This window comes from Ammodytes marinus, assembly GCF_949987685.1.
Source record: "Ammodytes marinus genome assembly, chromosome: 17".
Lineage (NCBI taxonomy): Eukaryota > Metazoa > Chordata > Actinopteri > Uranoscopiformes > Ammodytidae > Ammodytes > Ammodytes marinus.
This window is the reverse complement of record NC_137221.1, coordinates 25,908,899-25,936,643: the sequence shown is the minus strand read 5'-3', so window position 1 is coordinate 25,936,643 and position 27,745 is coordinate 25,908,899. Positions and strand designations below refer to the sequence as shown.

Below are 27,745 nucleotides of genomic sequence, written 5' to 3'. Positions count from 1 at the left end.
GAGATGTGTTTTAATGCTGCGGCGGAGGATTTCTAAACTATCAGCTGATCTGATGTTAATAGGGAGCTCAATCCACCATTTTGGAGCAAAAACAGCAAACGGTCGTGATTTAGCCGAGTGACTAGGTGACCCTCGGAGTGAAGGAGCAGCCAGCAGATTAGCAGATGCAGAGCGCAGTGGACGAGCTAGGCTGTAGACATGTTTGTACCTTAACCAATGGCACACACATCAGAATAGAGAGCTTCCTCATTTTTCAGTTTTTTTATAGTCTCCAATGAAATGAATTGTACGGATAATGGCAAAAGTTTTGAGACCCTCCTCCAAAGCATTTTGGGTGGTGCACTTGATGTTGAGCTTGAGACAGAAAAAGTCCAAATTCTGCTTACTTTTCTAGTCACTCAAACCTTACCAAGGTGGGCACGATTAAATAGATTACGTCTTTCAGAAAAGTTACACATTTTCTTGGGGAAAGCTTCACCATATTTCACATATGTCACAACGGTCCTTTGAAAAGCTTTTAAATGATCCAACTGGCACTTGATTTGAAGCATAAGGAATACTTATAAGTGTTAGCCTATTTTTTACTAGGGCTGCAACAAATGATTATTTTGATAATCGATTAATCTGTCGATTATTTTCTCGATTAATCGATTATTAATGGTTTAGTGTTTTGGTCCGTAAAATGTCAGAAACTGGTGAACAATGTTGATACATTTTCCAAAGCCCATGTTGACGTCCTCAAATGTATTGTTATGTCCAAAAACACAGATATTTCAGTTTACTGTCATAATAGGATTAAAGAAACCAGAACATATTCACATTTGAGAAGCTGAAATCGGAGAATTTGGAAATGTTTTATTAAAAAATTACTCAAAACGATTAATCGATTAGTTTGCGATTATTTTAATAATCGATTAATAATCGATTTGTCGATTAATCGTTGCAGCTCTAATTGTTACACCGTGGGGGGGGGGGGGGGGGGTTGTTGAATAGAACATGACTAAATGCTGACATTGGTGATTTATTTTTTAATTTAGGAAAAAATCATAATTTTGCACTCATTGGAAAGCTGAGTAGGGGAGAGTGGGGTGAGATGTGCCACTTTTTACTCAAAGTGACTTTAAAGTGAGGCCTTGACAGTAAAGTTTCTAACTCAAATATGTACATATATTTCAGGGTGTTGTGCATCCCTGGCAATAACAACTTTGGATCTGGAATAAACTGTTGAAGAAATATAGCTTTCGGAAAAAAAGTTGTCTTGTGGCTCAACTTGCCCCCGGTGTGTTGTAAGTTGTGCCGTTGGAGATAATACCATGGGGTAAATTGTGCCATTGATATTATATCTCATAAACTGTAATGCAAGACAAATCCATTAGACAATCACTTATTTAAGGTTTATTTAAAGTAAATAAAGTAAATCTTTTACAAAGATTGAAGGAAAATTTTCTTAAACAAGGCCTAGCAGATGACCTGCAAAGCTCACAATGACAAAGTCACCATCATCATCTTTCTGGCCATCTGAACTCTCATCAGTTGTGTCGTTAAGTGGAATGGAGATGTCACTCTCTTCTGAGCTACTGTAGACAATCACTTTCTTTTGGTGACCAGCGTATACAGCCATGCCAATGGCAAAAATCTCAGAAATTCACTTTGCACTAGCTGCTCCACCCTTGTAGAACCAACTGCCACCTGGCATATGCGATTCCCCCTCCATTTCTGCCTTTAAATCAAGGCTCAAAACCCATCTGTACACCCTGGTTTTTCTTCCCCATTAACTATCTTACCTCTGCACTACTATCTTTGTTTATATGTGGATGTCTGGGCTTTATGTCTTTTATTTTGGTTATTGTTATTTTACCTTCATTTTTCACCTACTGAATGCACTATGTTCAGCACTTTGGACACTGCAAACTGTTATAAATGTGCTTTTATAAATACATTTTACTTACTTACTTATAATAATAATTAATTGATTGGATTTATATAGTGCTTTATTTCTCTGTGACTCAAAGGTCTTTACAGGGTTCCAGGTTCAATTTGTTCACACACAGTCATACCGGTGGTGGTAAACTACGAGAATAGCCACAGCTGCTCTGGGGCAGACTGACGGAAGCGTGGTTGCCATTCAGTGCCAACGGCCCCTCCGACCACCACCTCAAACATACAGCAGTCATACACATTCACACAAGGCAAGGGGGGTGAAGTGTCTTGCCCAAGGACACAACAACCATGACACAGGTGGACGGGCGGGGATCGAACCACCAACCCTTGGATTGTTGGCCAACCCGCTTAACCACCTGAGCCACAGTCGCCCCTTATAACTCACCGCAGGCCCTCTGGCACAAATCACCCCAACCCCAGAATTTCTGGATAATAAGCATGATGCAGCAGTTTAGGGCTGACATTGTGCTAACTATATAGACACAAAGTGTCTAAAACATGTGTCAAATGTTTTCAAACGTGTCTATAATTGTTCAGACACAATAATCAAAAAACATTGATCATGAAATGTTACTTTGAAAGGCAAAAAACTGTTTTTTGAGCTTAAATGTGCTTATATCTTATTCCATGTTTCTCCCTTCTTTACAGGATGAGTCAAATGGATGGCTCTTCTTAAATATGTGGTCACATTTACAATTTCTTCTATGGTTTTCTAGAAACAAGGGGTGGCACAACTTCCCCACCGGCACAACTCAGGCCACTCTCCCCTATGTATTTATGTTTCAAATTTCTCTCTTCCCTTACATCTATGGTTTGTATTATTTTACATTGCGTTGACGCATTGCTTTTTCTGTGACATCCTTCCACAAAGACAGACTGTCTACACCCAATGTGACACACACATACTAAAACTCTCCAAAAACAATGCATTTGGTTCATCAGATGTATTTGTGACGTTCATATTAACTAAAATCAAACTATAATAACTATTCTTCATACCTATCAGGAGCCCAAAGCCCATGAGAAAAAAAGATGGTTGATATTTTTAAAAAGGTCTTCTACGTGCAATACCTCAACAGAGTGTACTTGATACAATGACGTCGTGTGGCCACTCAGTCAGTTCAGATCTGCTCAAGTGAACACGTATCTGATATGGAATTAAAGGGCCAATTAGACCTGAGGTAAAGGGATAACAGCTCATGTTTCCTCTGCTCTGCTCTGCTTTGATGAGGCAGAGAGAGAGAGAGAGAGAGAGAGAGAGAGAGAGAGAGAGAGAGAGAGAGAGAGAGAGAGAGAGGGAGAGGGAGAGAGACATGGCATTAAAATCAGCAGCGTGCCATTCACTTAGCAGCCCTCAGCCCCTCTGGCTTCACAGCTCTTTGATTTTCCCATTAGCGGACAGAGCAGAGGAAGCAGGGCCTAGGCCTTCTATATACTTGGCTTATGATGTTCAAAAAATGAGCAGTGGTGGAGATAGCCTTAGCCCCGGCCTCCCCCTCCCCTCCCCTCAGACAGGGGAGCTTCAGTCAGCCTGATAAGGGCTAATCTCAGGCTAGCTGCTGTCCATTTACAGCTGAGCTTTCACCACAATCCACATTAATGTTGCGTATGGGTCGTCCTGGAGGTTTTCTGCAGCACTGATATGCAGGTAAACACTTGGTTGGCTGTATTGGAATGGAAATGAACTCCCTTGTTTAAAAGGTGCAACTGGGCACCACACTTTGTAAGGAAGCAGCTGATGCCTGATGGTGTGAATTCATTGAACAAGAATGATAAAGCATGCCATTGATAAAGTCATCCATTGGCCTTCACTTTGATTCTATTAAAAAAAGAATCCTGTAGGAATACTTTCAATGTATTTGGATATGGTCCTGTTCAGAATGCTTTAATTTATACAGCCGCGGAAAATATTAAGAGACCAGAGACCTTTTTCTTCAATCTTCATCTCTACATTACTTCATGGAAATGCTCTTAATGACAATATTTTAATTGTGAAATTGGTAGAAATGTTGTCAGTGGTTTATAAAATAAAATCAAAATGTTCATTCTACACAAACATATGCCTATAAATAATAAAACAAGAGACACTGAACATTTGGAGTGGTCTCTTAATTTTTTCCACGGCTGTATGTTACTCCTGCAACTGGCATCTCTCTTTTTACATGACAGCTGTTATTTCAGAACTGAAATTACACAGAGTAATAACATCCTTGATTTAAATTATCTTTCACAAGAAGAAGAAAATGTAGTTCATAGCAGGAAACAGCACAGGTGAAACTAAACCCATCATAGGCAGCTCTGTTTACTCATTTACTACAAGTGGAAAAATCCTGCCTGTGAGCACACAGACTGAAAATCGTGGCCCTGGAACGTGAACCCCTAAATGATTCTGAGCCATCATTAATAATAGTGCTGTAATAGTCAAAAAACTTGTTGAATTTCCTGTTTTCTCATTTTCATCATTGGGTCATCTATAGCAGACAAAGGCATAGACACAATTATGAAATTGAAAAAAAAAAGTGTGGAGAAGCAATAAGGTGTCCAAAGCTGCATTAATTCATTTGGCCACTTGGTGCACCAGAACAAGCTGTAATCAACATACAGGCTGCGGTCCAAATCACATACTTTTTCTTTTTACTACACTACATACTAAAGTACAGAAGAGTTTTAGGGCCACAGACAGGAGAGAGAAAGAAATCAGATAAGGAAGATTTTTTTTTTATTATGTAGAGTAATGTCAAGAATAAAGAAGAATACTCCAAAATGCTATTGGAGTTTGTGGGGAATTTATGTATTTTCAGCATACTGCAATTGACATGCATTTATTGGGACATCCTAAATCTTTTTCTGGCACACTAAATAGTAGGGAAGTATGGGGATCGGAACGTATGGACAGTATTATCACAGTAAAGTTATAATGGCAAATCTGTTAGAACACATTTGCCTATTTACACATCCTGCACCAGACACCAAATAACATTCTTATAAAAGTCCTGCTTGTTTCCAACTGATAAATTCTAATGAAATATTTCCCCCTCATTTTAGCTCTATTTCATACTGTCCAAACCCATTCTTAATTGAATAAATGGCTAAGTAGCTCACCACTATGTTCACCCTCTAGTTGCTAACCTAGTACAGTAGGTTTATGAGAGCTTTTATAAAACAGCTGCTGCTGCTTTTATAAAGGTTGGGATGTGTTACTTTAATAGTGTAGCTTGCCGATAAGTCAGTATCAATATAAGGGCCCAAAATGACGTCGATATAGTATCAAAGTATACTCATAGCAGTCATAGCAATAATCTAAATTGTACATGCTTATGGAAACAATCAATGTTCTCATTCTAGTGGTCTTCAATTTAGAATGAATGATTCAGTGTATGTGCATTGATGCATGGGGACTGCCCCCTCCTCTTCCCCCTTTGATGTCAACTCCCATGGCCTGGAAATCAATAATGGACAGTAGCAAACTAAAAAAGCATTTCTGAAATACAATTACCGGAAGCCAATACAAAGAGCTGGTGTGACCCTGCAACTACATATTTTTTAGTTATTTATGCGTGCAGCTCTGATATCATATTGATTACAGCTTGTCATATGTTTTGAGTGGGGGGGTCCTCATGGTGTTAAAAATGGTGGTTATTGGATTATGGCTTTTAATTAGATTTTCAGGCCACAACTCTGCATAGTAATGAGGTTGTGGCTGCACTCGTGTGGTTCTCCTTCCTTACCTTACTGCAGTATTACTCCCCCATCCCTCACACACAGACCCCAGGTCAGCAGCAGCAGCACACTCCTAATTCAACTCTCAACAGCTCTGCAATTCAGACGAAGAGCAAACTTCATTATACGTGCAGAGCAAATCAAATAAAAGGAGCTAGCCTGGTCTCCGTCGTATTGCTGAAAATATATATTTTTCATGTCTGGGGACTGAGAAGTCGGGACGGAAGGACACAGGGAAATGTGGAATTGGCTCATTCACTTTAAACTAACCTTATTAACCTATCAGTGGTGGAGTAAGTCTATCCGTGCCTAGACTTTGTAAATTACACATCGTGACATCGTAAATACATAAATATTTACAGATATCATTTCAAAACTATTTGCTCTTACAGGTATTTTTGATAGAATGATGTATATGATTGACAGTGTATGAGGTGTTGTCATGGGAAAGCCCTACTGTACTTACGGCATGACTGTTGTACTGATAGAATAAGTGCTGTGGAAGTGCAGTACTTTACAGATATGTCCCAAGCCATTCATAAGTAGTGTTTTTGAGGCGGATGTGTGGGCCTATATTAACAGGCTATCACTATATTTAGCTAACCTCTATGGTGTGTATTGAACTCAATGCAAATGTTACAAACAACATGCAACTTTATTTGTTTTGCTACTGAAAGCAAATGGAACAATGATATGAATATTGTGAATGTGTACAACCGAGTCACGCAACGTACAGTATGTTTTGACATTTCAATAAGTGTGCACACGTCTGTATCTGTATTTGAATAATCCTACAGTGGATGGTTGTGCGGTGCGGATCACTGTTGTCAAATGTTGCTAAACATTGTCCCTGCTCTGGAATGTCTTATTTAGTGAGGAGCATGTGTTAGGTGAGGAGGGAACACAATACAGTATACCTGCTGTACTGAACTGACTTGTGAATTAGACTAATGCTACATTATTTATCACAATAATGACACTAATCCCACTGCAAAGAAGGGTGAGAACAACACAGTCTGTGTGTGTGTGTGTGTGTGTGTGTGTGTGTGTGTGTGTGTGTGTGTGTGTGTGTGTGTGTGTGTGTGTGTGTACAGACAGCAGGAAACTGGGGGGAAGAAACAAGCTCTGCCTCTTTTTACTTCAGCTCAAATTAGAGGCTATGGAGGATGCTATATAGCGTAGGGAAACATTTAGAAGGAGCAAATGGTTTAAAGTGTACTCTATCATTTTCTCTTCTTGCTTTGTTTAAAATGTTCTTTAGATTCTGACTGTATTTTTTTAGATTATAATATGTCAAATAAAAATAATGGGTCCAGAGGAGCTGCAGTTAAAGTAACATAAGTCATGTCCAGGACACACTGGACATTTAACTTCAAGCTAAGACAACTAGTATCTAGCATCAAGTCAACCCAAAACAGACCATTTGACTATACAATCTCTCTTTAAAACCAAAAGTCTAAAAGTTGGATATAGCCAGAGTTAAAATCTTGAGATAATTGTTTACAGCCCAAGGTTTTTAACATGATCGATTTTGGACCGATAAATCAGACACTTGACAAAACCTATGAACAAATCCTTCTCTTATAACCTTCAGAACAGTGCTAAGAATGAGTATGGAAAGTTAAGTTGATGTTAAGTGCTTTTGGAGATTGAGATTTTTTGGTTTCAGAATATTGGAAAACATGAATGCTGAGTAAGTAACAATATACCGTAAAACTGAGTTCATTGTGCCATAATGTAGGCCTATTAAGGTAAAAGCATGGATTGTAAAAATAGTGTTGAATAAAATAGAGTTGGTCAGCAAATAAAATATAAAAAATGGGAAAATGATCACACTATTGTTAAATAATTTTATTTTATGTATACTTTTACAGTTACAGACAAGTGCCTAAATTAAGTTTAGATTTAAAATTCCTATTTCATTTTAAAATGATAAGTGCAATGCTTCTTAAAAAAAAGCAGTAGAGAAGCAGTGTCTTTGTTTTGGTGACACGTTGTTTAAATCTCTCAGAAATCTCTTCATAATAAGATATAAAAATTTGAATTATTCATGTGTGTTTTATTTAAATCAGCGGTACAACATTTCATTTAAGGGGGTAGAAAGGAATTCCGCGCTTAATATCGTATCGTGATATCAATCGCAATATCGTATCGTATCGTATCCAAACTTTCATATCGTTACATCCCTAATGCTGAGTAATGGCCATTAGAGATACGGACACACAAACGGACATTTTAGTCAAATAAACACCTGCATGTACATCAAGGACCTTTTATTTATACTGGTATGAAATAAGAAACATCTCAAAATGGACAGTGCTTGAAAAAAAACATAGTTTTTGCCTGCAGTATCTTTACTTGAGAAAAGGAAATGGAAGGAAGGACTTTACACTTCTTTATCTTTACTATGTTAAGCCAGTCAGTCATGCAATTCAAAATCAACATCCTCTTCTAAACGAACGCCTTCAAATCACAGATACTACACTTTTTCAGCAATGCTGCATAAAAAAAACTGTATCTTTGCTTTCAATATTTGACCGATATAAATCTAACATTTGGTCTATGGATTGTAGAATGTATTAACTTGTTCAAGAACAATTATGCCACAAAGGGGTAATCACACAATAAGGTAATCTGTTGATGGATGAAATGATGGAAACGGCACATATTATAATATAGGCTACTGTAATATAATATAGAACTAGTTACCTCTTTATTATTTTGAAACACATTAAAGGAGAAGTTCACATTTGTTCCTCTCAGTCTTAAACCAATAATCCGGTGCCCTTGTTAACAGTGAAAGTGTGTTTTTGCTGATTGTCATCATTGAGTGTCTCCTCTTAGCATCCTAACAGATTACGTTCAGCATCACACTAATCAAAACGCTAAATACATGAAAATAAAAATGTATTAGCAGATGACAACACAAATAACAGTTAGTCTCATTTATGCTTAATTGAGACAAAGTTGATATGCATATTTATCTCATTTTCATGATGATTTAATGGTTCTATTTCTATTGGCTATTCCTCAGGACTGGAGAAACTGCAGAAAAAAATGGCTCATTATATAAAAATAAAAAAATGAAAGAAAATAACGTCACACATTTCACGCATGCTGCGCTTTAAGCTGCGTGTTTGCGGTGTGAATAATTCAATGTGATTTGTAAAAAAAATAAAAAAAAAGAATAATCCGTCATAATGCATCCTTTATTAAGAGGAGGAATAGTCCGAAGGAAGGTGGTTTGCTTAAAAGCAATCGGAAGGCGATTGGTGTGGGGAAATGGTGATGGCGGCAGGCGGCGGCGAGTGCTGGGGGAGTTACTGCTCCACTTACTTTACAAACTGGAAATCTCATTAAGTGTGACACTGAAGATTAGCTGAGAGGGACCAAAGTGGAAAGAGAATGAACTCACAGAAGGGCTTTTTGCGAGAGGAGGGCTTTGGCTTTTTGTTTGCATTCATTAATTCAGCATTTGAAACAGCTCAGGGGGAAAGCTCCGAGCTGCTGATCACAAGAGCTGTAGCTGGATGATGACAGGCGAACAGGTGCCCCCCTTTTTTCCCATCTCCAAACACTTTTTCCCTTTTAGCTCCATGGCTCCTCACATCTTAATTGAGGTGAGCTTGTGTATTTTGGGCCATCTGCGTAGCTGACAAAATAAAGCCGGGCTTTGATTTATGGTACCTCGAGACATATTAGCTTCTGGTATTTCACCAGCAAAAGAATCCACAACTCCCAACTGTAAACTTGGCAAGGCAATGAGAGTTAGAAGGATTAAAAAAAAAAATCAAGAATGTATAGATCAGATGTGTACCAAGAAAATAAAAAACACATTGTTTAATTTATAAGTATAAGGTTTTTATAAGGTATTTGAAATGCACGAGTAGGAGCCGCCCCTTGAGTTGGGAATTACTATTGATCGTGGCCAGACCCTCTATCGTTCTAGATATGGGTCTGGATTTCCAGGATAGGAAAACTCAGGCGAAATAACTTTCAAAGCTCTCAAAAAGTCAGGCAATGGTACGTTTGTTTCTTTACTGCACGTTTGCTCTCATCAACCAAATGTTTAATATCTTTGCCTCATTAAAACCTCCTACAAGAAATGTTTTAATCTTTGTCAGTTCAACAGTCGAATGTTTCCTCTGATCACCATGTAATGACCTGTAACAGCAAATACATTTTTACATAGTTATTATGAATGCCTTTGCACGGGTACAATCTTTCCCGTGAAACAATCACTGGAAGCCACTCTAAGTATATACTGAGTGACAGTGTTTGGATGTAATAGACATAATAAAAATAAAACCAGGCACAAGAAAAAAAAGCGTACAAGACAGAAACTCACACACACATGCACATTTGGAGAACTAGAAAGTCTTCACTAATGATGTGTCCAACAGTCTGCTTACATGACCATTAGGCAGCTCCAGTACATGAGCAAAGCGTCACTTTCCAGCAGCACTTAAGCAGCAGTGTGCTGGCCAAGCACCAATAGTTTAACTCATATTGTTGTGGCACGGTGGTGTTGATGGCTATTAGTAGGCTGCGTTTCAAGGGTGATTTTTCTCTGAGAAAAGACTAAATGAGATGTGGACACAAGGGCTGTGTTCGGAAAGCCATACTAACGTCCTACTCATACTAATTATTTTTTTAAAGATATTTTTTGGGCATTTTTATGCTTTATTGATAGTGTAGAGACAGAGTTGAAATGGGGCAGAGAGGGGAGTGACATGCAGAAAACGACCGCGGGCTGGAATCGAACACGGGTCCGCTGCTGGCCGAGGCCCATGGAGGGGACGCCTTACCAACTGAGCTAAAGGCACCCCCTACTCATACTCATTTTGACTTAAATTTGAGTATGTGGGTATGCGAGTTTGGGTATGCAAGAATTTCCTGGATGAGTACTAACTAAGATTTTGGGTATGGATCGATTGGATACTTTTCCTACTCAACCGCCCCACAATGCATTGCGTCTTTTCAAATTACAAGAAGGTTTTTTTTTTTTTTTTTTTTTACAGTTCTGCATTTCCTGAACAACACATGCCTGTGTGTTAAAATCTAGTTCTAAATCTAACCTGTGGAGGGCTGTAATACGCTTATCTTATAAGGAGAAGAATACATTCTTATTTGCTTGTATGTAGGAAGCAGGACGTTAGTATGGCTTTCCGAACACAGCCTGGGACTAGGTGCTGCCTCTGAACTCTTTTTGTCATGTCTGAATGTGTTGCTCAATGCAGCTGAGAATACCCATGAGAGAGGGTTTTTGTAATCCATGTGAACCACAAAAGAGCTTCTGAAATGTATAAAGCATTTAGGCAGCCCACCCACAAATATTTATTTTAGTTTGACATACTTCCAGCTTCTTTAGTGTAATTTTGCTACATCTCGCAAATGCATACAGGCTACACACTCATACTCTGGACACCTGGAAATGATTGAGTGGCACTTATATTCAATTCACTTTAAAAATTTGCAAAAGTACTCTACACTGAGCAGCCCTTAGCTTTACTACTTGCTGTGCACTGGCACAGTAGACTAGGGGTGTAACACAGTAACTGCTAGGCACTGGAAAACCAATGCATAGAGTCACAGGAATAAACTAAAGCTGCAACGATTAATCGACAAATCGATTATTAATCGATTATTAAAATAATCGCCAACTATTTTGATAATCGATTAATCGTTTCGAGTGATTTTTTTATAAAAAATTTCCAAATTCTCTGATTTCAGCTTCTCAAATGTGAATATTTTCTGGTTTCTTTATTCCTATTATGACAGTAAACTGAAATATCTTTGTGTTTTGGACATAACAATACATTTGAGGACGTCAACATGGGCTTTGGAAAAATTTTCACCATTTTCTGACATTTTACGGACCAAAACACTAAATCGATTAATGATCGATTAATCGAGAAAATAATCGACAGATTAATCGATTATCAAAATAATCGTAAATTGCAGCCCTAGAATAAACTGGAATGCAACAACAGCACTGAACCATATCTGCCTGGTGTAAACTTTGACAGAAATTGATGCAGCTGTGAAACAAAACGATCATTCCAATTCATTGTATTTCTCTTTCGCCAGTCCCCATGTCTGTACCCCTGCGTTCCAATCCCCATACTTCCATTCTATTTAGTATGCCAGAAAAAGATTTAGGATGTCCCAATACATGCACATCAATTGTAGTATGCCGAAAATACACAAATGCCTAACTTGGAGTATTCGTCTTTATTCTTGACATTTCTCGACATAATGAAAAAAAATCTTCCTCATCTGATTTTTTTGCCTCTGCTGTGGCCCCAAAACTCTTCTGTGCTTTAGTATGTAGTGTAGGAAAGAGAAAGAGTATGTGATTTGGAACGCAGGGTATGTGTTTATCTGACAGCGTGTTCCATTCCTCTCCTGCTCTCTAAGCCTTAAACACCTACAGTGCTTGTGGAATTTACACCAACAAGTATCAAAAACATGCATCTACAGTAACAGTATATAATTACATTTTTACAAAGTTAGTGAAATACTATGTGGTTCAGTCTTCTGATTATATTAGTAACCGAGTCCGGTCCCGGATATTGTTTTATTCTCAGTCCGAGCCCCTTTGTTTACATAGGACCTGCCAGTTTACAGAGCCTAGGCTGTACTAACACAGGACTTTTCTTTCAGCGCACAAACACAATATTTTAACAGCTAGCGGATTGTGAGGAGATATTTACTGATTTTGATAAAACTGATTTTGACAACAAAGATTCTCCATAGGGGTTCAGTGTTTCAGTCACTTTGGCACTTTGGTATGTACAGTATACAAGCATGACATTATTGCATTGGTGGTGATGTTAAAACGTGAAATGGATCAATGCTTTCTGCATAAAAAATATTTTTTATTGCCACCAGCTGAAATGTTGAATGACAAGCCAGTGATTACTATGTTACGCTTCAAGTCGGGAGACACCTTAAAAACCATCCCTGCGTTCCAAATCACACACTTTTTCTCTTTACTACACTACATACTAAAGTACAGAAGAGTTTTAGGGCCACGGGAGAGAAAAAAAATCAGATAAGGATGATTTTTCTTCATTATGTCGAGAAATGTCAAGAATAAAGACAAATACTGCTAAATGCTATTGGAGTTAGTGGGGCATTTATGTATTTTCAGCATACTACAATTGACGTGCCTGTATTGGGACATCCTAAATCTTTTTCTGGCATATTCAATAGTAGGGAAGTATGGGGATTGGAACGCAGGGCATGTTAGCAGACGTGGCTCATCCTTTCAGGCCTCTGTAGTACAGTATGTTTGCTTATCAGTGGAGAGCGTGCGAGGGGCTCACTTCTCTCTTTACACTCTGCTGAACTCAAGGTTAATTGTCCTTATATTCCCAGTCAATCCTCCCTCAGTCCTCTATTTCTATATTGTAAAGCTAGCACACTCACATTTCCCTCTCTTTGTATTCTCCCTCTCTTTCCTGGGCCTTTTCATACAGCTTTATATCATACACCACCATTGTGCACACAGGCCTTCATTATTGGCCATGCATTTTATTCAGGGCCCTTCTTTTGCAGCTTTCCCCTGCATGAGTAGAGGATGATTGGACATTTTCAAAAGAGTGAGAGAGAGAGAATCCAGAGCTCATTTCATCTCAGAGCTTTCCTCTTCTGTTTTATTTGATAGTTTAAAAGAGAAAAGCAGACGATATGGTGTGGGCCCACTCATTCTCTAAAAACCAAATGCCTGGGGTGTCATTCTGTTTGATACTTTTTTACCTGCTCCGATTGTAGGCGCATACACATTCACCCATCTGTCGCTTTGCACGTGTGTTGCAACTTATAATGTAATAAAGACTCATAATGTAATAACGGCTCATAACGGCTCATAATGTAATAATTTCAATGTAATAAAAGTTCATAATGTAATAATCGTCTCATAATGTAATGAAATCACGGACACGTAACGTAATAAGGGGTTTGCGCATAATGTAATACTGTAATAACTTATTACATTAAGAACCTTATTGATACCGCTCATAATGTTATAACAGCTCATAATGTAATAATAGCACATATAGTGAGAAAAGTGTTGCATTATCATAATGTTTACTTCTGCCATCCCTGCAGGAGTGGAAGGAAATGCTTTCACCTGTGTCTGTCTCTCAGCAAGATCACACATTTCTGCAAACATGCTGGAGCATTAGCCAACTTAGATGCCATATACTGAACCTCGCTCCCAATTAGTGGCAGGCCTCATAAAAAGGAAGAGAAGCCTTAATCTGTAACGCATCATCCTCCATGGGTCAAATCCATGGTATAAAGGCAACAACTGTATACTGACAACTAATGCACTTTTGGGCACAGGTTTGTTTTTGAGATTGACTATGATTTGTACATAGGTTGCGCTACAGTAACCAACTCAAAAGCTGTCAGGAGAAGAGGTTGGATTAGGGAAGAAGGAGGGGGACTGTAGTTCATGTAGTTTAATGTTCTTTGCTACAATAACTAATAACTCCTGCGATGAAAACACATTTAAAATTGGACTTTTCAAAAAAGTAAGTGAACACTCTTTCCTTCCATACAACCTTATGAAGACCTTCCAATAAAAATTTAGCATTTTTTTTGTTGGTCTTTAATGCCAATTTAATAATTTAAACATTATTTTCCTACTACTTACGTGAAATACATGATACAAGCAGCATAACATGTTAATTCAAACTTTTTTTATTTTGGAACTTTTGAACAATAACAAAAAAGTCATCAAAAACTTGGAGATCTGAACATCAAATTAGTCTCACAATATCTACCAGTTATATACAGTATGTGAGTCTAGAACAGACATAGGGATGTCATAGAAAACATGAACCAGCTCAAAGGCTCTTTAAATGTAAACACAGCCTGTCAGGACACAAAAGTAAAAATATAAGTCCAAATAAATTTAACTAAACAATATGCCTATAAACATGATCATAAATTATAGTTGCCAACAAAAATAAAGTCAAGGGGGCTCCATTTGTCAGTGGTCAGTGACTGTGCCAGTGATCACTCAAATCACTTTATTTCTTCCAATGAATGTCTTTAATATGGAACCATCCAAAGGATATATGTCGAATCACGATCCATGCTGTAAACCACCTGGCATTTTGGCTGAAGAGCTGCCTGATGTTGGATGCAAGGCCACTATTACGTCCAGCTGCTTTATATAACCTACAAATACCAATGCTACAGTCTTCATCCGTCACAATATTTAAACATTCCACCAAAGAATCGCGTATAAAAATTCTTGGTAGGAATGGCAGGGTTAGCTCTCTGAACAAGTTGGAAACTCTGTTGAAGGTGCCCAGCATTGTCATATCCATCAACAGGCAATACTGGATAATGGTTGACAGTACAATCAAAGGCAAATTAGGGCTAGCAATGAAGTCAGGGTCAGCAGGGAAGATATGTTTTGGCACTGTAGGACATGCAGAAGGAACAGTATCAGGGTCAGTGTAACGGACAGTGTGGAGGTCACCATGTAGGACATCATTGGGATCACCATAAGGAACATCACATGAGTCACCATGTAGGACATCATTGGGATCACCATAAGGAACATCACATGAGTCACCATGTAGGACATCATTGGGATCACCATAAGGAACATCACATGAGTCACCATGTAGGACATCACTGGAATCTCCAGGAGGGTAATTGGTGGGGTCAGAGTGATGGTCAGAGTCAGGGTTTGAATGGTGGTCAGAGTCAGGGACAGCATCAGAGCCAGTATTATAAAGAAGCACCCTCTGCTTCTCTGCTCTCTGAATTCTTCGAATGAATGGTCTGACTGGTCCATCAAGACTAACATAATGGTCCCCACAACCTTCAGCAAAATGGCCTAGAATCAGCAATGGCAGACTTTCATCGTAGTGACCATGTGGGGATACTATTGCTGTTGCATCAACTCCAAGCGTTGACACAATCATAAACTGTACATTGAATATGGTGGATGTTCTTTGTAGAGTCAAATGATCACCATATGTACCACTGTGCTGCATGCTTTGCACATAGTCATCCCATTGCCCTTCCACAAAATTAGAAAGATGTATTCCATTCATGGCATGTGGGTGAAGCATTAGGTCTGATACAATTTCTTGCCTTAAAGATGTTGCAGACCGAAAAATTCCAAGTGAGGCAAGTTGGTCAACCATGGCAGCAAACTGGCAGCTGCCATCTGAATTAGGGTCCAAACGAGTCCTGAAACCTAGTGATCCAAAGGATTCTAACCTCATTCCATGGGTGATGGGCTGTAACAACTGTATGCGTTGATGTTTTCTGGCCTTGTGCTCAGAACGCTGCTTCTCCCGCTCCCTTGTGACACTTGTCACATCACATACTGCAAACCATTTGATATGTAGATGGCCTGGGTTGCCTAGCATTCGGAACTTGACTTTGTATTTCGACAGATCTGCATTTCTTTTGACAACTATACCTGGTATCACAGCGTATCGTTTTGAAAATCTGGGACCTGTGCTGACCCTCACCAACACTTTGTCCTGTAAGTTGTAAACTGATGGTGGTGGATTTCCCCTTGATTTAATCGTACGTTTCATGCAACGCTCCGTAGCCTTTAATGCCCTCCTTCGTATCTTCCTGCGGTTTTGCTCAAACTTACTCATGTTCTGTTCTAAGTCTTCAGGAACTGCATCAGAAACTGAGCCGGGGCTAGCATCACCTGTATTGCTGGATAAGTGAAGAGTCCTGATGTTATTCTTCCGCCCATAATACACTTCAAATGGAGACATCCAGTTGAGAACCTCTTTTTTGTCCAGATTCATAACTCTTGCATAATTTGGCATATGTGCTGCCCAGTTAACACCTCCTCGTTTGAAATTCACAAAGTCATACATGATTTTTCGACGTAGCACCTGGTGTGTTCTCTCAACTTTACCTTGGCTCTGGGGGTGGTATGGAGAGCTCTGAATGACTTTGACCTGATATGATTCCATCAGCTTCTGGACTGCACCTTTGAATTCTTTGCCCTGATCATGCTGCAAAATGTTGGGTGGGCCATGTTCAGTGTAGATTTCAATGAGATGTTTAGCAATCTCTTTGCTCTCTTTGCTCTTCAGAGGGCGTAGCCATATGTATCTGCTACACACATCAAGGATGGTTAGAATGTACCTATATCTAACGTTTCTATGCTTGACAGCCCATCTCCCCATGTCGAGAAGGTCGATTTGATGACGCTCTTGAACTGTTTTAGCCCTGATTGGCTTGGGAATGGCCTTGTTTTGAAAAGTAGCTCTGCGAAGTTGATAGCGCCTGGACCTGTCCAATACCTTTTGCACATTTTGTGTACTGATACCGGAATACTTATCCTTTAGGTATACGTTACGTTTTCTGGCACCACAACCCTTGGTCACTTCAAGCCCTGTCTTCACAATGCCTTTGAAGCTTGTCTTTTTTGCCACCAATTTCCCATCGTATATCAACGTCTTGCCGTCTTCCAATAGCCCAAACAAGTGCTTATTCCTCCAGAGATGAACAAGGGCAGCGCGTTGGACCCTTGTCCTTTCTTTAACAGGAATGCCAAATTCTCCTCTCAGTGCTTTAACAATGACATCATATGTCTCATCATCCATTTCTCGACTTCCATGGCCTTGAATGTCACTAACCAAAAGGGCCAGTGTGAATAGGACCAAGATTGTCATGCCCAGTTTCATTGTTCCTTTTCTGTGAATAAAACAAAATTCAGTGAATCAGTAGACATTGAGGTGAGGTATGCAGAAACTCTTTATATTCAGCATCACTAGATTAATGTAAATATTTATTTTTAACAAATCATTTATGTACATACATTTTAGGATGTTGTGTACCCCTACAAATAATTTGATAACAAAACGTCTTCTCAACCGCCAGTCCACATCATACTTTTATGGTCCAAGTGGGACTTGAATCGGCAACCTTTAAGTCCCCTAGCCAAGTCCCTACGGACTGAGCTATTGCCGCCCCAGCTAAAACATACAACACTATTATAACAAACATCTTAATACACAAGAAATAGCTGCTAGCTAAAACAAAAGAAATAGCTGCTAGCTAAAACAAAAGAAATAGCTGCTAGCTAAAACAAAAGAAATAGCTGCTAGCTAAAACACAAGAAATAGCTGCTAGCTAAAACACAAGAAATAGCTGCTAGCTTAAACATACACATTATCCTACAAACGTCTTATTAATACACATAATTTAAACAGATAAGGTGTATGGCTTGGTTTAACAAATATATATATATTGAACTTTAAAGATCACAACTAGGGCTGCTTACCTGCAAAAGTCACAGTAGAAGTGAGCATGGCGTTCTCAGAATCCCAACTAGTGGCTCAACTGTTATTTCACATCAATAAAATGTGAGAGTGCAATTACTATTAAATAGTACTTGGTTTCACAAATTTAGTTTACTAATGCACTGAAGCCCATGCCCTTTGCTTTTACTTGCAGCTTTGTTTGAGAGGTTAAATTATTATTATTATCACTATATGTGCTATTATTACATTATGAGCTGTTATAACATTATGAGCGGTATCAATAAGGTTCTTAATGTAATAAGTTATTACAGTATTACATTATGCGCAAACCCCTTATTACGTTACGCGTCCGTGATTTCATTACATTATGAGACGATTATTACATTATGAACTTTTATTACATTGAAATTATTACATTATGAGCCGTTATGAGCCGTTATTACATTATGAGTCTTTATTACATTATAAGTTGCAACAACGTGCACCGGCAGTGAGACAGGTGCCGGTTTGGAGCGTTCTCTCTTATGATTGGATATCAGTAGTGGGATCCCCGAAAAGTTTATTTGCCGATTACATGCAGAGCGAGTGACTGAGAGATTGGCTTTATGAAACGTGCACAAAGTGATAACTGTATGAATAAAGAGCGATTGAACACTTAAATTAACATAAATAAATCGCTTACTTCACCTTTAAGTTATCTGTTGTGGCTAAGAACTACAGTGTGTACAATATGATTCCATCATGCTCTCTCAGTGCATTTCGTTATCCAATCGCCACGGTACAAAATTACCATAGAGCTCACAATATAGAATGGATTGCAATGCAAAGTGTTGTGATTTGATTTATGGTCTGATGCCTCAGCTGTTGGCAAAAGCACAGCCACATCAATAATACCTGTGTGTTCAGGGGAAAGGCGACAAGTTAATTACAAGAACAAATGAAAAGAACTTCCAGGATTTCTTTTAAAAAGAGCACAGTTGAGGGTACCACAGGGTAAATCTGTGTAGAAGATTTCTTTTTTAAATATCAATGCTTTTTCAGGATCACATGGGAACAGTGTTTCAAGCACCAGTCTGATTTTGGCCACAGTGAAGCGTCATATACCTTTCATTGTTGAGGCCCTATCCATATGCTCCTACTATTTTCTTTAAGCGTCCTGCTTTTGTCCTATAGAATTAACATTGAGATGACGTCACCTATCTTGGAAACACAAATATCAAAACTTTGTGATTTTAAAAGAGTATTTATGTTGGTGCTGAGTTTCGACAAGGCAGATGAATACATAAGATAACACAACAAGGAAAAATAATACGAGAAGCAGTTACATAACACTGATCCATGCTAATAATAATGTTAAGAAGTGGTATGATTCACAACTTTAGTTTAAAGCTCTTGTTACACCATGCTATATTCTATCTTGCCTGCTCACCATAGAACGCAAGTGAATTTCATATGGGGTAGATATGATCTGACCAGCACATAATATAAACGCTTAGACAGTTATCAGACAGCTTACATCACAAAGTCTTTGGCAAAAGCAAGTGACTGAGACATCTATAGGACTTGTAGTAGATTGATATCAGCTGGTACAAAGCTGAGGTCAAAAGGTCGAGTAATATGAAAAAAAGGTGAGGCCGAGTAAAGGGGGGATTTTTTTAAATGGAGTAACATGGATAGCAGGAAAGGGATTGCAAATTACTGTTAGTTTTCTGATTACAAAATAAAAGAGCTAAAGCAGCTCTTTGCAGAGAGCGAAGGGTGGTTTGCGGAGATAACTGCCTTATTTAATATGTTTTATTGAGACTGAAAATATGTAGCTGGGAGTCGTTATACCAGAAGCTACCCAGGATACAGTTCTTATGTCTGCTTAATGAATAAAGCGCCATATCTGAGGATTTAAGTCCCTCATAGTCCATACAAATATCTCTGTATGTACTGTATGAAAAAAACAACAAAAAAAACATATTTTTGATTTATTCAATCCATAGCCTAAGAGCTCTGTCAAATATGACTCTGAAATGATAGTCCTGTTTGCGTACATGTTGTCACCTAGCATCCAGCATCACCTGCATCATGTACATACAGTATGTAATGAACACATGAATAGATCCGCTGTGCCACTTTCTGGTGTGACCAGGCACTGAAGCTCGGCATACTGTAGGTGTTCAGTCTGTGTAGTTATTTTGCAATAAAGATTTAGCAATTGTGAATCTTAAAATGATTTATATAATTAGTAAATAATTAGCAGTCTACCATGAAAGCCTGATAAAGCACTCATGTTGTTTGAAGGAGCTGTTTCACAGACAGTGAGGCCAATCAGAGCAGACTGGGCTTTTTGGAAGACAGGGCTTAAAGAGACAGGCTCTAAAATTGAGCGTTTCAGACGGAGGCTGAAAAGAGGAGAGTTAGTTATGGCACTTTGATAAAATAAATGTTGTTTTTGATCAATTTTGATCCTGAAAATGAGCATTATACGTGACCTGTAAATAGCAAATGTTATTGTGTGCTTGACTTGTTTAGACCCCTCTTCATGATGGACCTCAATATTATGTAATAATACAGATGTCAGGTTAAGGCCCCTTTTATTTCAATTCCTGAATTTGCTGATTTCATTGTGTACAGCACACTGTATTGCCAAACAATTATTCAAATGACTCCAAACAGTTTGCCACAAGGTGAACCTATAGGGAATACCAGAGGGTCTGGAGCCATGGGACAGTTGCCTGCTTTTCTGGTTGCTAATCCAAAAAAATGGGATTGAAAAGAGCACCTTTAAGCCTTAGACCTGCTGTACCTGCTCCCTTTGCATTAAGGATAAGACCATCTACCATTTCAGGATTTCAGAGGTGAGAGCAAGAGGCCAAGTCAGGCCAACAGCTGTCCGGCTGGACTCAGATACCTGTTTGGTCTGAGAAAACAGCAGAGCAGCAGCACATTTCTCCTGCTATCTGGACTCAACTAAACTATAAATCAACACACCATGGGTTGTTAATGACATGCTCATAGTATCTTAATAGTCTTTTATCCCACATGATAAATGTATTCACTTCATTGTAAGTGACGTGTAGTCAGTAGCATGGAGTCGAGCCTATATAGAACCCATCCTGTCTGCTAAATGAACTTCAAAACTTTATAACGTTATGTACGTTTGAACATTTGTAATTCTGGCCCTCAAATAATAAATCTGCAGTCTCCAAGATTGAGCTAAGATATTGTCATAACTCTATTGGGTGAGAACTTTATTTTAAGTATTCGGCCTTGAATGTAAAAAATAGGACAACATAAGGGGCACATGTACAATTTTGAGAGTATAGTCAAGAAATTAAGTATTACAAAGTGCTCTGCGGCTTGTGCAAAAGACTTTAGTAAAGAATTCATGTTTGGGATTGAATAGAAACAGACATAGGCTGTTCTGCTTGCCTTTGCCCAGTCCCAGTCTTCCCTTGCCTGGGGGCTAACCAACTGGCTGTCTGGCCAGTCGTCAGGTATCTGCGAGGGGTCTGCGCTGGCTGCCGTATACCCGCCATGTTTACCAGATGCAGCGCTCCCCCAGGTGACGGCACTACAGCTGGCAGCCTCTTGGTTCCAGCAAAAACCAACTGGCCCTCAGCCCAAAACATGCTGGACTGATGCCCAAGCCTGAGAAACTGCTACGATAAACATGTCTGTATGCATCACATGACAACAATGAGTACAGATAAACAGCCACCGGACTGCACACTTCACACAATGGGCATTGATATGGCGCTAATGCAATATGATTTAATGAAGACACTCATAATAATCTATTAACCTATCAATGACAGTATCTTCAAAGGTAGATTGGTGTGCATTACCATCTGATCTTTCACCTAATTCTAAAAATACAGAATATTCCTATAATTCCTAAAATTATATATTTTTCTAGTTAAATCTATTGTCTACCGTCTTAAAAACGGAATGCCATCTGTGTTAGTTTATTGTTATTACACATATGTCAAGCTAAATAACAAAACATGGAGTAAAGCGTGCAATATCCATTGGTTTTTCTTATTGTCCAACGTGCAGACCAAAGCCACAATGAATGCATCCTACTAACAAATTATGTGTGCATCACAGGCCTGATGTGAATCACCCACATGATTTATTCCATTTAAACTTGTCTTCTGTTGTGTTTATCCACACTGTTTTGGTGGCTGGCAAAATAATAAACCAATCAGAGTTTGTGTAGCCTCTTGCGCAAGGTTCACATTAGTTTCTCTACCGCAGATCAGTCTGGACTTTCTCAAATATCAGTGGGTAAGGGCCTGGCCAAGTCTGTTAGTGGAAGGCAGCCACTGATTGGTTCATGAAGTCGTCGATCTAGCCTCCAGTCAGACCGCACCCTCCACACTTTCAGAGGCCTGTTTCAGGTAGCTGGTTTTACATACTCTGAGTTGAATCCTGCGCTCTGAGTTGGTCAACTCAGAGCGCAGGGTTGATGAGTAACTCTGGGTTTTGGGTTTCAGAACAGTGGATCAGCGTTGGGTCAATCAACTCTGAGCGTGTTCACTCTGGGTTGATCGCGTGCGTAAAAGCCATCGTCAATGGATCGCTGATAACATGATTCACCATGGAAACAGTAGAAACAAATGATTGATCCTCCCACTTCTCCACTTCTCAAAAAAGAAAAGAAAAACACCGCTCCTCCCACTAGAGTTAGAAATATTAACGAATGAGTTTATGGTATGGAGAAGAATTAACGGGGATATTGTCTCATAACTCTAATCTAATCTCCTCTGCAATTCAGAAAAAAACAGAGCAATCATTTCGCTTCCGTATGAGAAGCCATAGTCTATTTTAAAAAGTTACACATATCAGCAGTAAAGTATTAAGCTGGCGCCGCACAGCATTGCTGAGAGTGTTTTATATTCGCTGTATAATATGTTGGCACGCTATAGCCTAATACTGTGCAGTAAACAGACTGTCGCTTCTTTTAAATGGGGAGTGAAAGACATTAAAATCAGACACATTAGGTGACAGTTTCCATTGAAGAGCCTGATTGATTTATTACCAGATCCATTTTCCTCAAGTGATCACAGTTTAAATTATTATATAATTTTTATATTCATATTAGGCTATTTAACGAGGCTCGTCTGTGACTTTAGGATCGCACAAGTGAACAGTAAAGATTGCGTGCAGCCGCAGCGTTACATGAATCCACCTGACATAAATCTGTTCAGTGGCACAGACATTAAAAAGCATACAATACAAATAGGTTTATTAATCTGAATGTAGAGCATGTTCACGATGTGTAAGGTGGCCGCCTATATGAACGGACCGAGAACAAGGCTACTGATCAGATAAATGATCGGTCAAACGTAAAATCATCAGGAAATGATAAAAACATCCCGATGGAGATTTCTATGGAGTGATTTTGCTTCAAACTGTACAGGGACGCGTGTGACAGTGACACTCTTTCTTCAGTCGGAGCTGCAGCGTAAAGTGAAAACAAACTCAGGGTAGGTTTAACCACCTACCGAGCAGGTTAGACCCACGGCGTATGTTGCCGCAGTAACTGACTCTTGGTTGCGCTGAACCTGCTACCTGAAACGGAAAACCCAGAGTTTCCACTAACTACCTGAAACAGGCCTCAGCCCTTTAGTGGGTGGCAGCCCCTGATTGGTTCTTGTAGTAAATGACGTCAACATTGATTGATGAATAATGTTGTGTGATAGGGTTGTACTCACAGAGCTAGATTGAAGACTACATGAACCAATGAGAAGTTAGGTCAAAACGCAGATCCTGATTGGCCCGGTCATTTTGTGACCGGGCTCATCCCCTTCGGGATAAGAGAAATGCCAGACTGATTCCCGGTTCAATACTAACAGAGTTGAGCAACACAAAACAAAGCCAAACAAAACAGTGATGAAAAAACAGCTAACATGGCCAAAATGTCAAGCTGAATGAATTTGGTGGAATAAGCTACCAAACATTGTCCTGATTCTTTGAATCCTCAACAGAGCACCATTATGCATTAAGAGACTCTCGGGGACCTTGATGGCCTTCGGCTGTGTGTGTCGCAATTATTTTGTTGACTGATTGCAGATTTGCTAGGCACCATGCACCACTAAAGCCCAATTAAAAACTGAAATGATACAGGCTCTAAGTAGCCCCTGAATTCTTAATCAATATATTGAACATTCCAGAGGCATGATGCAGCATTTTACCCAATAGGGGGGCGGGGATTCACTTTCACCCTGTGGCCCCCAAGCTATGCTATTTGAATTCTCCATTTCATTTCAGAGGTGTTCAAATGTTCTTTTTACAATAACCTATACATTCACCTGACAGCTGTAGTTAGCAGTTTCTCTACAGAATAAACTGTAGACAAATGTATAATTTGCTTATTAAATATGATGCATCCTTCCCTAAACAGTAAATTGTATTAAACACAAGTATATAAAGCAATTAAATTAATCATGCCTCCACCAGCAACATACATTGCATCAGTAATAATATGAATGCCCAACAATATAATATACAGTATATACAGTAGCTATATCATTACTTTTACTTGAACAAAAATATCTGAAATTATTGTCCACTGCTGGTCAAGATGAAATAAAATAAGGTCTGATACTTTTGTATTTTACTCCTATGTATCATACTTTTTATTTCCTCAAATGACTGCAAGGGCTGAATGAGGATAGAATAATAAGAAAAACTTCATCTCAAGGGCTTTGCGATTCGATTTGATGTCCTTTTTTCAATCACATCTGTTGGATGCACTGTTGAAGCAAAGGGACTCCTAGACGTCTTCTATATCCTCTTCAAAAGCAAGCACATTATAATAAATCCATTTCAATGTAATCCTCACCCTCCCTCCACCGGCCTGGGTTACTCTTCACGATATGATAAGGCCACCTCACCTGTTTGAACAGGGAAATGATTGTTGAGTGTGTCTGCCTCATGCAGCGCAAGTGCTCCCTGAGTTTAACCCTTCAGGCTAAAGATAGCTCCACTGAGTGGGTTGTTCACTTCAGACAGCTTCTGTTTGTTCAGGTCCCTTTCCCCCTGCCCCCCTCCTGGTGTCTAAGATATTCTCCAGGGATTGGTACAGTCCGGAATCAAACAGTCTGTACTTTGCAATTATTTCTGAACATAATACATTTCCTTTGAATGCTACAGTTTTTCACATCATCTCTTGCTTCATTGATTTGGGTGTGTGAAATCCAAAGCTTGGTGACTAAATAAATGACAATTTGAGTTTGGTCAGGTTTTACTTCATGGTTACACGTGTATTTGTTGTCTATCAAGAGGTTAGGAAAGGTAATTGTTTATCTGTTCGAACCAGATTGAATAGAACAGCTGCAATCCACCAATCCTTGACATTGGTTGTCAAAATATTTTCAAGAACACAATGTCAATGCCAATGTCTGTAGGATTTATTCTGGGAATATCATTAATGTCTTCATGGGCCACTAAACTCAACAGGATTCATCTTCTTCGTACCAAAATCTTCTCTAAAAAAATTCACCCAAATAGTAATACAGATATTTAAGTCTGGATCCAGACATATTGTATTGGAGCAACCGAGTGACTTGCATATGGCTCAAACTTGCATTGTGTTCCTCAATGTCTGTGAACAGAGCAGCAACATTTTATGATAAAATTGCCTAAACAAAGACAATATAGTCACAGACACACAACACTTAAAATAATATTCATCCTTTCTTCTATGTACTGTAGATTGCGGTTAAGATGTTTGACAGTTCAAAACACTGACTGTCATCAAATCTATTATTTTTTCAGCTTTAATTAAAAACTATTAAATAATCATATTTATTATTATTATTCTGCTGCCCAATCTGTGATGTCCTTTACGGCACAGGCATATTCACCTTGCAACAGTATATATAAAGCTATACTTGTGTCCCTATGCTGTTGAGGGACACGCTTTTGCGGCAATTCAATTTGAAGGACCAACTGATTGGTAGCGAAACCTTATTTTCCCAGTATTGATCGTGTGGGGGCAATGTGTAAAATGCAAAAACCTCAGCAAGACAGATCTGCTGTCACATCTTACAGTACAAAATCAGGCAATCAATGTCACATACCTCCATCGAGGCCTGTCCAATCCAAATTCCACTCATCGGTGCTAAATACTGAAAACCCATGGGTTCATCAATCATCAATTCAAGGAGCACTCTTTAGTTAATAGTCCGGTCTGAAAAGCCACTGCATTTTAATGTGTGAGCCGGTGGATACTCCCTCTCTTTAACAGAGCGAGGAGATGAGAGCAATATGTTTTACTATGAATTGCTGTATTCTCTTTCTTGCTCAGCTTGCTGCACTATAATTCCGATTTTGGGGCTGTCTGCTACCATGATTTGAAATTGAAGCTTGTAGCAAAGATTGATTATCTCTAACCCCCCCATGGAATACAATTGATTGTTCAATTTAGTATAAAACAGCATACTTGAATGTGAAAGTCAATATATCCTGAATGATATGGATAAGTAATATCTTATGATGCATCAATTCAGCCAATACAGAAGTAAGTTATTGTATTTGCAGGGCTGCAACACATATTTTGTAGGGCCTTAAGGTGAGACACTGCAGGTGAAACGGATTTTTAACTCCTTCCCACCGACCAATCGCCTTGAAATTCTACAAGATTCCTTCATATTATATGCTAGAGATACTGTAAGGTGAAACAAGTGGCACTGAGCATTTGAATTAAGTTGCCTGATGTTTTTTTTTTGTTATGTCCTCCACAGGTTACAAGTGCCCACGCCTCAAAGTCCAACCTTGTCAAGTCGGGAAGCCCCAAATCCACACTAAAGCACCTATGGACAGAAGGCAGTAAAGATATGTCCATCAGTAGGCTTCTGTCACAAACTCTGCATGGCAAAGAGAACACCACAGCCTTGGACCTACGCTATGATACTCCGGAGCCCTACTCGGAGCAGGACTTGTGGGACTGGCTGAGGAACTCCACCGACTTGCAGGACTCGCGGCCGCGGGCCAAGCGGCGGCCCATGGTCAAGACGGGCAAGTTCAAGAAGATGTTCGGCTGGGGGGACTTCCACTCCAACATCAAGACGGTCAAGCTCAACCTGCTGATCACCGGCAAGATCGTTGACCACGGCAACGGCACCTTCAGCGTCTACTTCCGCCACAACTCCACGGGCCAGGGCAACGTGTCCGTCAGCCTGGTCCCGCCCACCAAGGTGGTGGAGTTCGATGTGGCGGCGCAGCAGTCGGTCATTGACGCCAAGGACTCCAAATCCTTCAACTGTCGCATCGAGTACGAGAAGGTGGAGAAGGGCGCCAAGAACACCCTGTGCAACTTCGACCCGTCCAAGACCTGCTACCAGGAGCAGACCCAGAGCCACGTCTCCTGGCTCTGCTCCAAACCTTTCAAAGTCATCTGCATCTTCATCTCCTTCTACAGCACCGACTACAAACTGGTGCAGAAGGTGTGCCCGGACTACAACTACCACAGTGACACTCCCTACTTCCCCTCTGGCTAATGTTTCCCATACACTTTACACTTTACACTTTACACACACACACACACACACACACACACACACACACACACACACACACACACACACACACACACACACACACACACACACAGGAAAATAGATGTGAGGAGTGGAGCACAGACTGGGGGCTTCTACCCATACCAGACCGATGTGTATGTTAGCCGTGCTATCCGAAACATGTTCATACCAGAGTGTCAGACATCCCAACTGATTTCCCAATGTCTGAATTTTGAGAGAGACAATTGCTTTAAAGGTCACATATTATGCTCATGTTTAGGATCACAATTGTAATTT

General features: G+C 39.5%; 1 protein-coding gene across 1 annotated transcript in view; it reads left to right on the top strand.

Annotated features, from left to right (window-relative positions):
• Window positions 1-27,430, top strand: part of nxph1 (neurexophilin 1) — a gene marked incomplete at both ends in the record, with an annotated part of 56,067 nt that extends 28,637 nt beyond the window's left edge. Inside the window, one exon of the mRNA XM_080046027.1 lies at window positions 26,675-27,430. Within this exon, the coding sequence (XP_079902153.1) occupies window positions 26,675-27,430 (756 nt within the window). The remainder of the gene's footprint in view (window positions 1-26,674) is intronic.
• Between the last annotated feature and the right edge of the window lie 315 nt (window positions 27,431-27,745).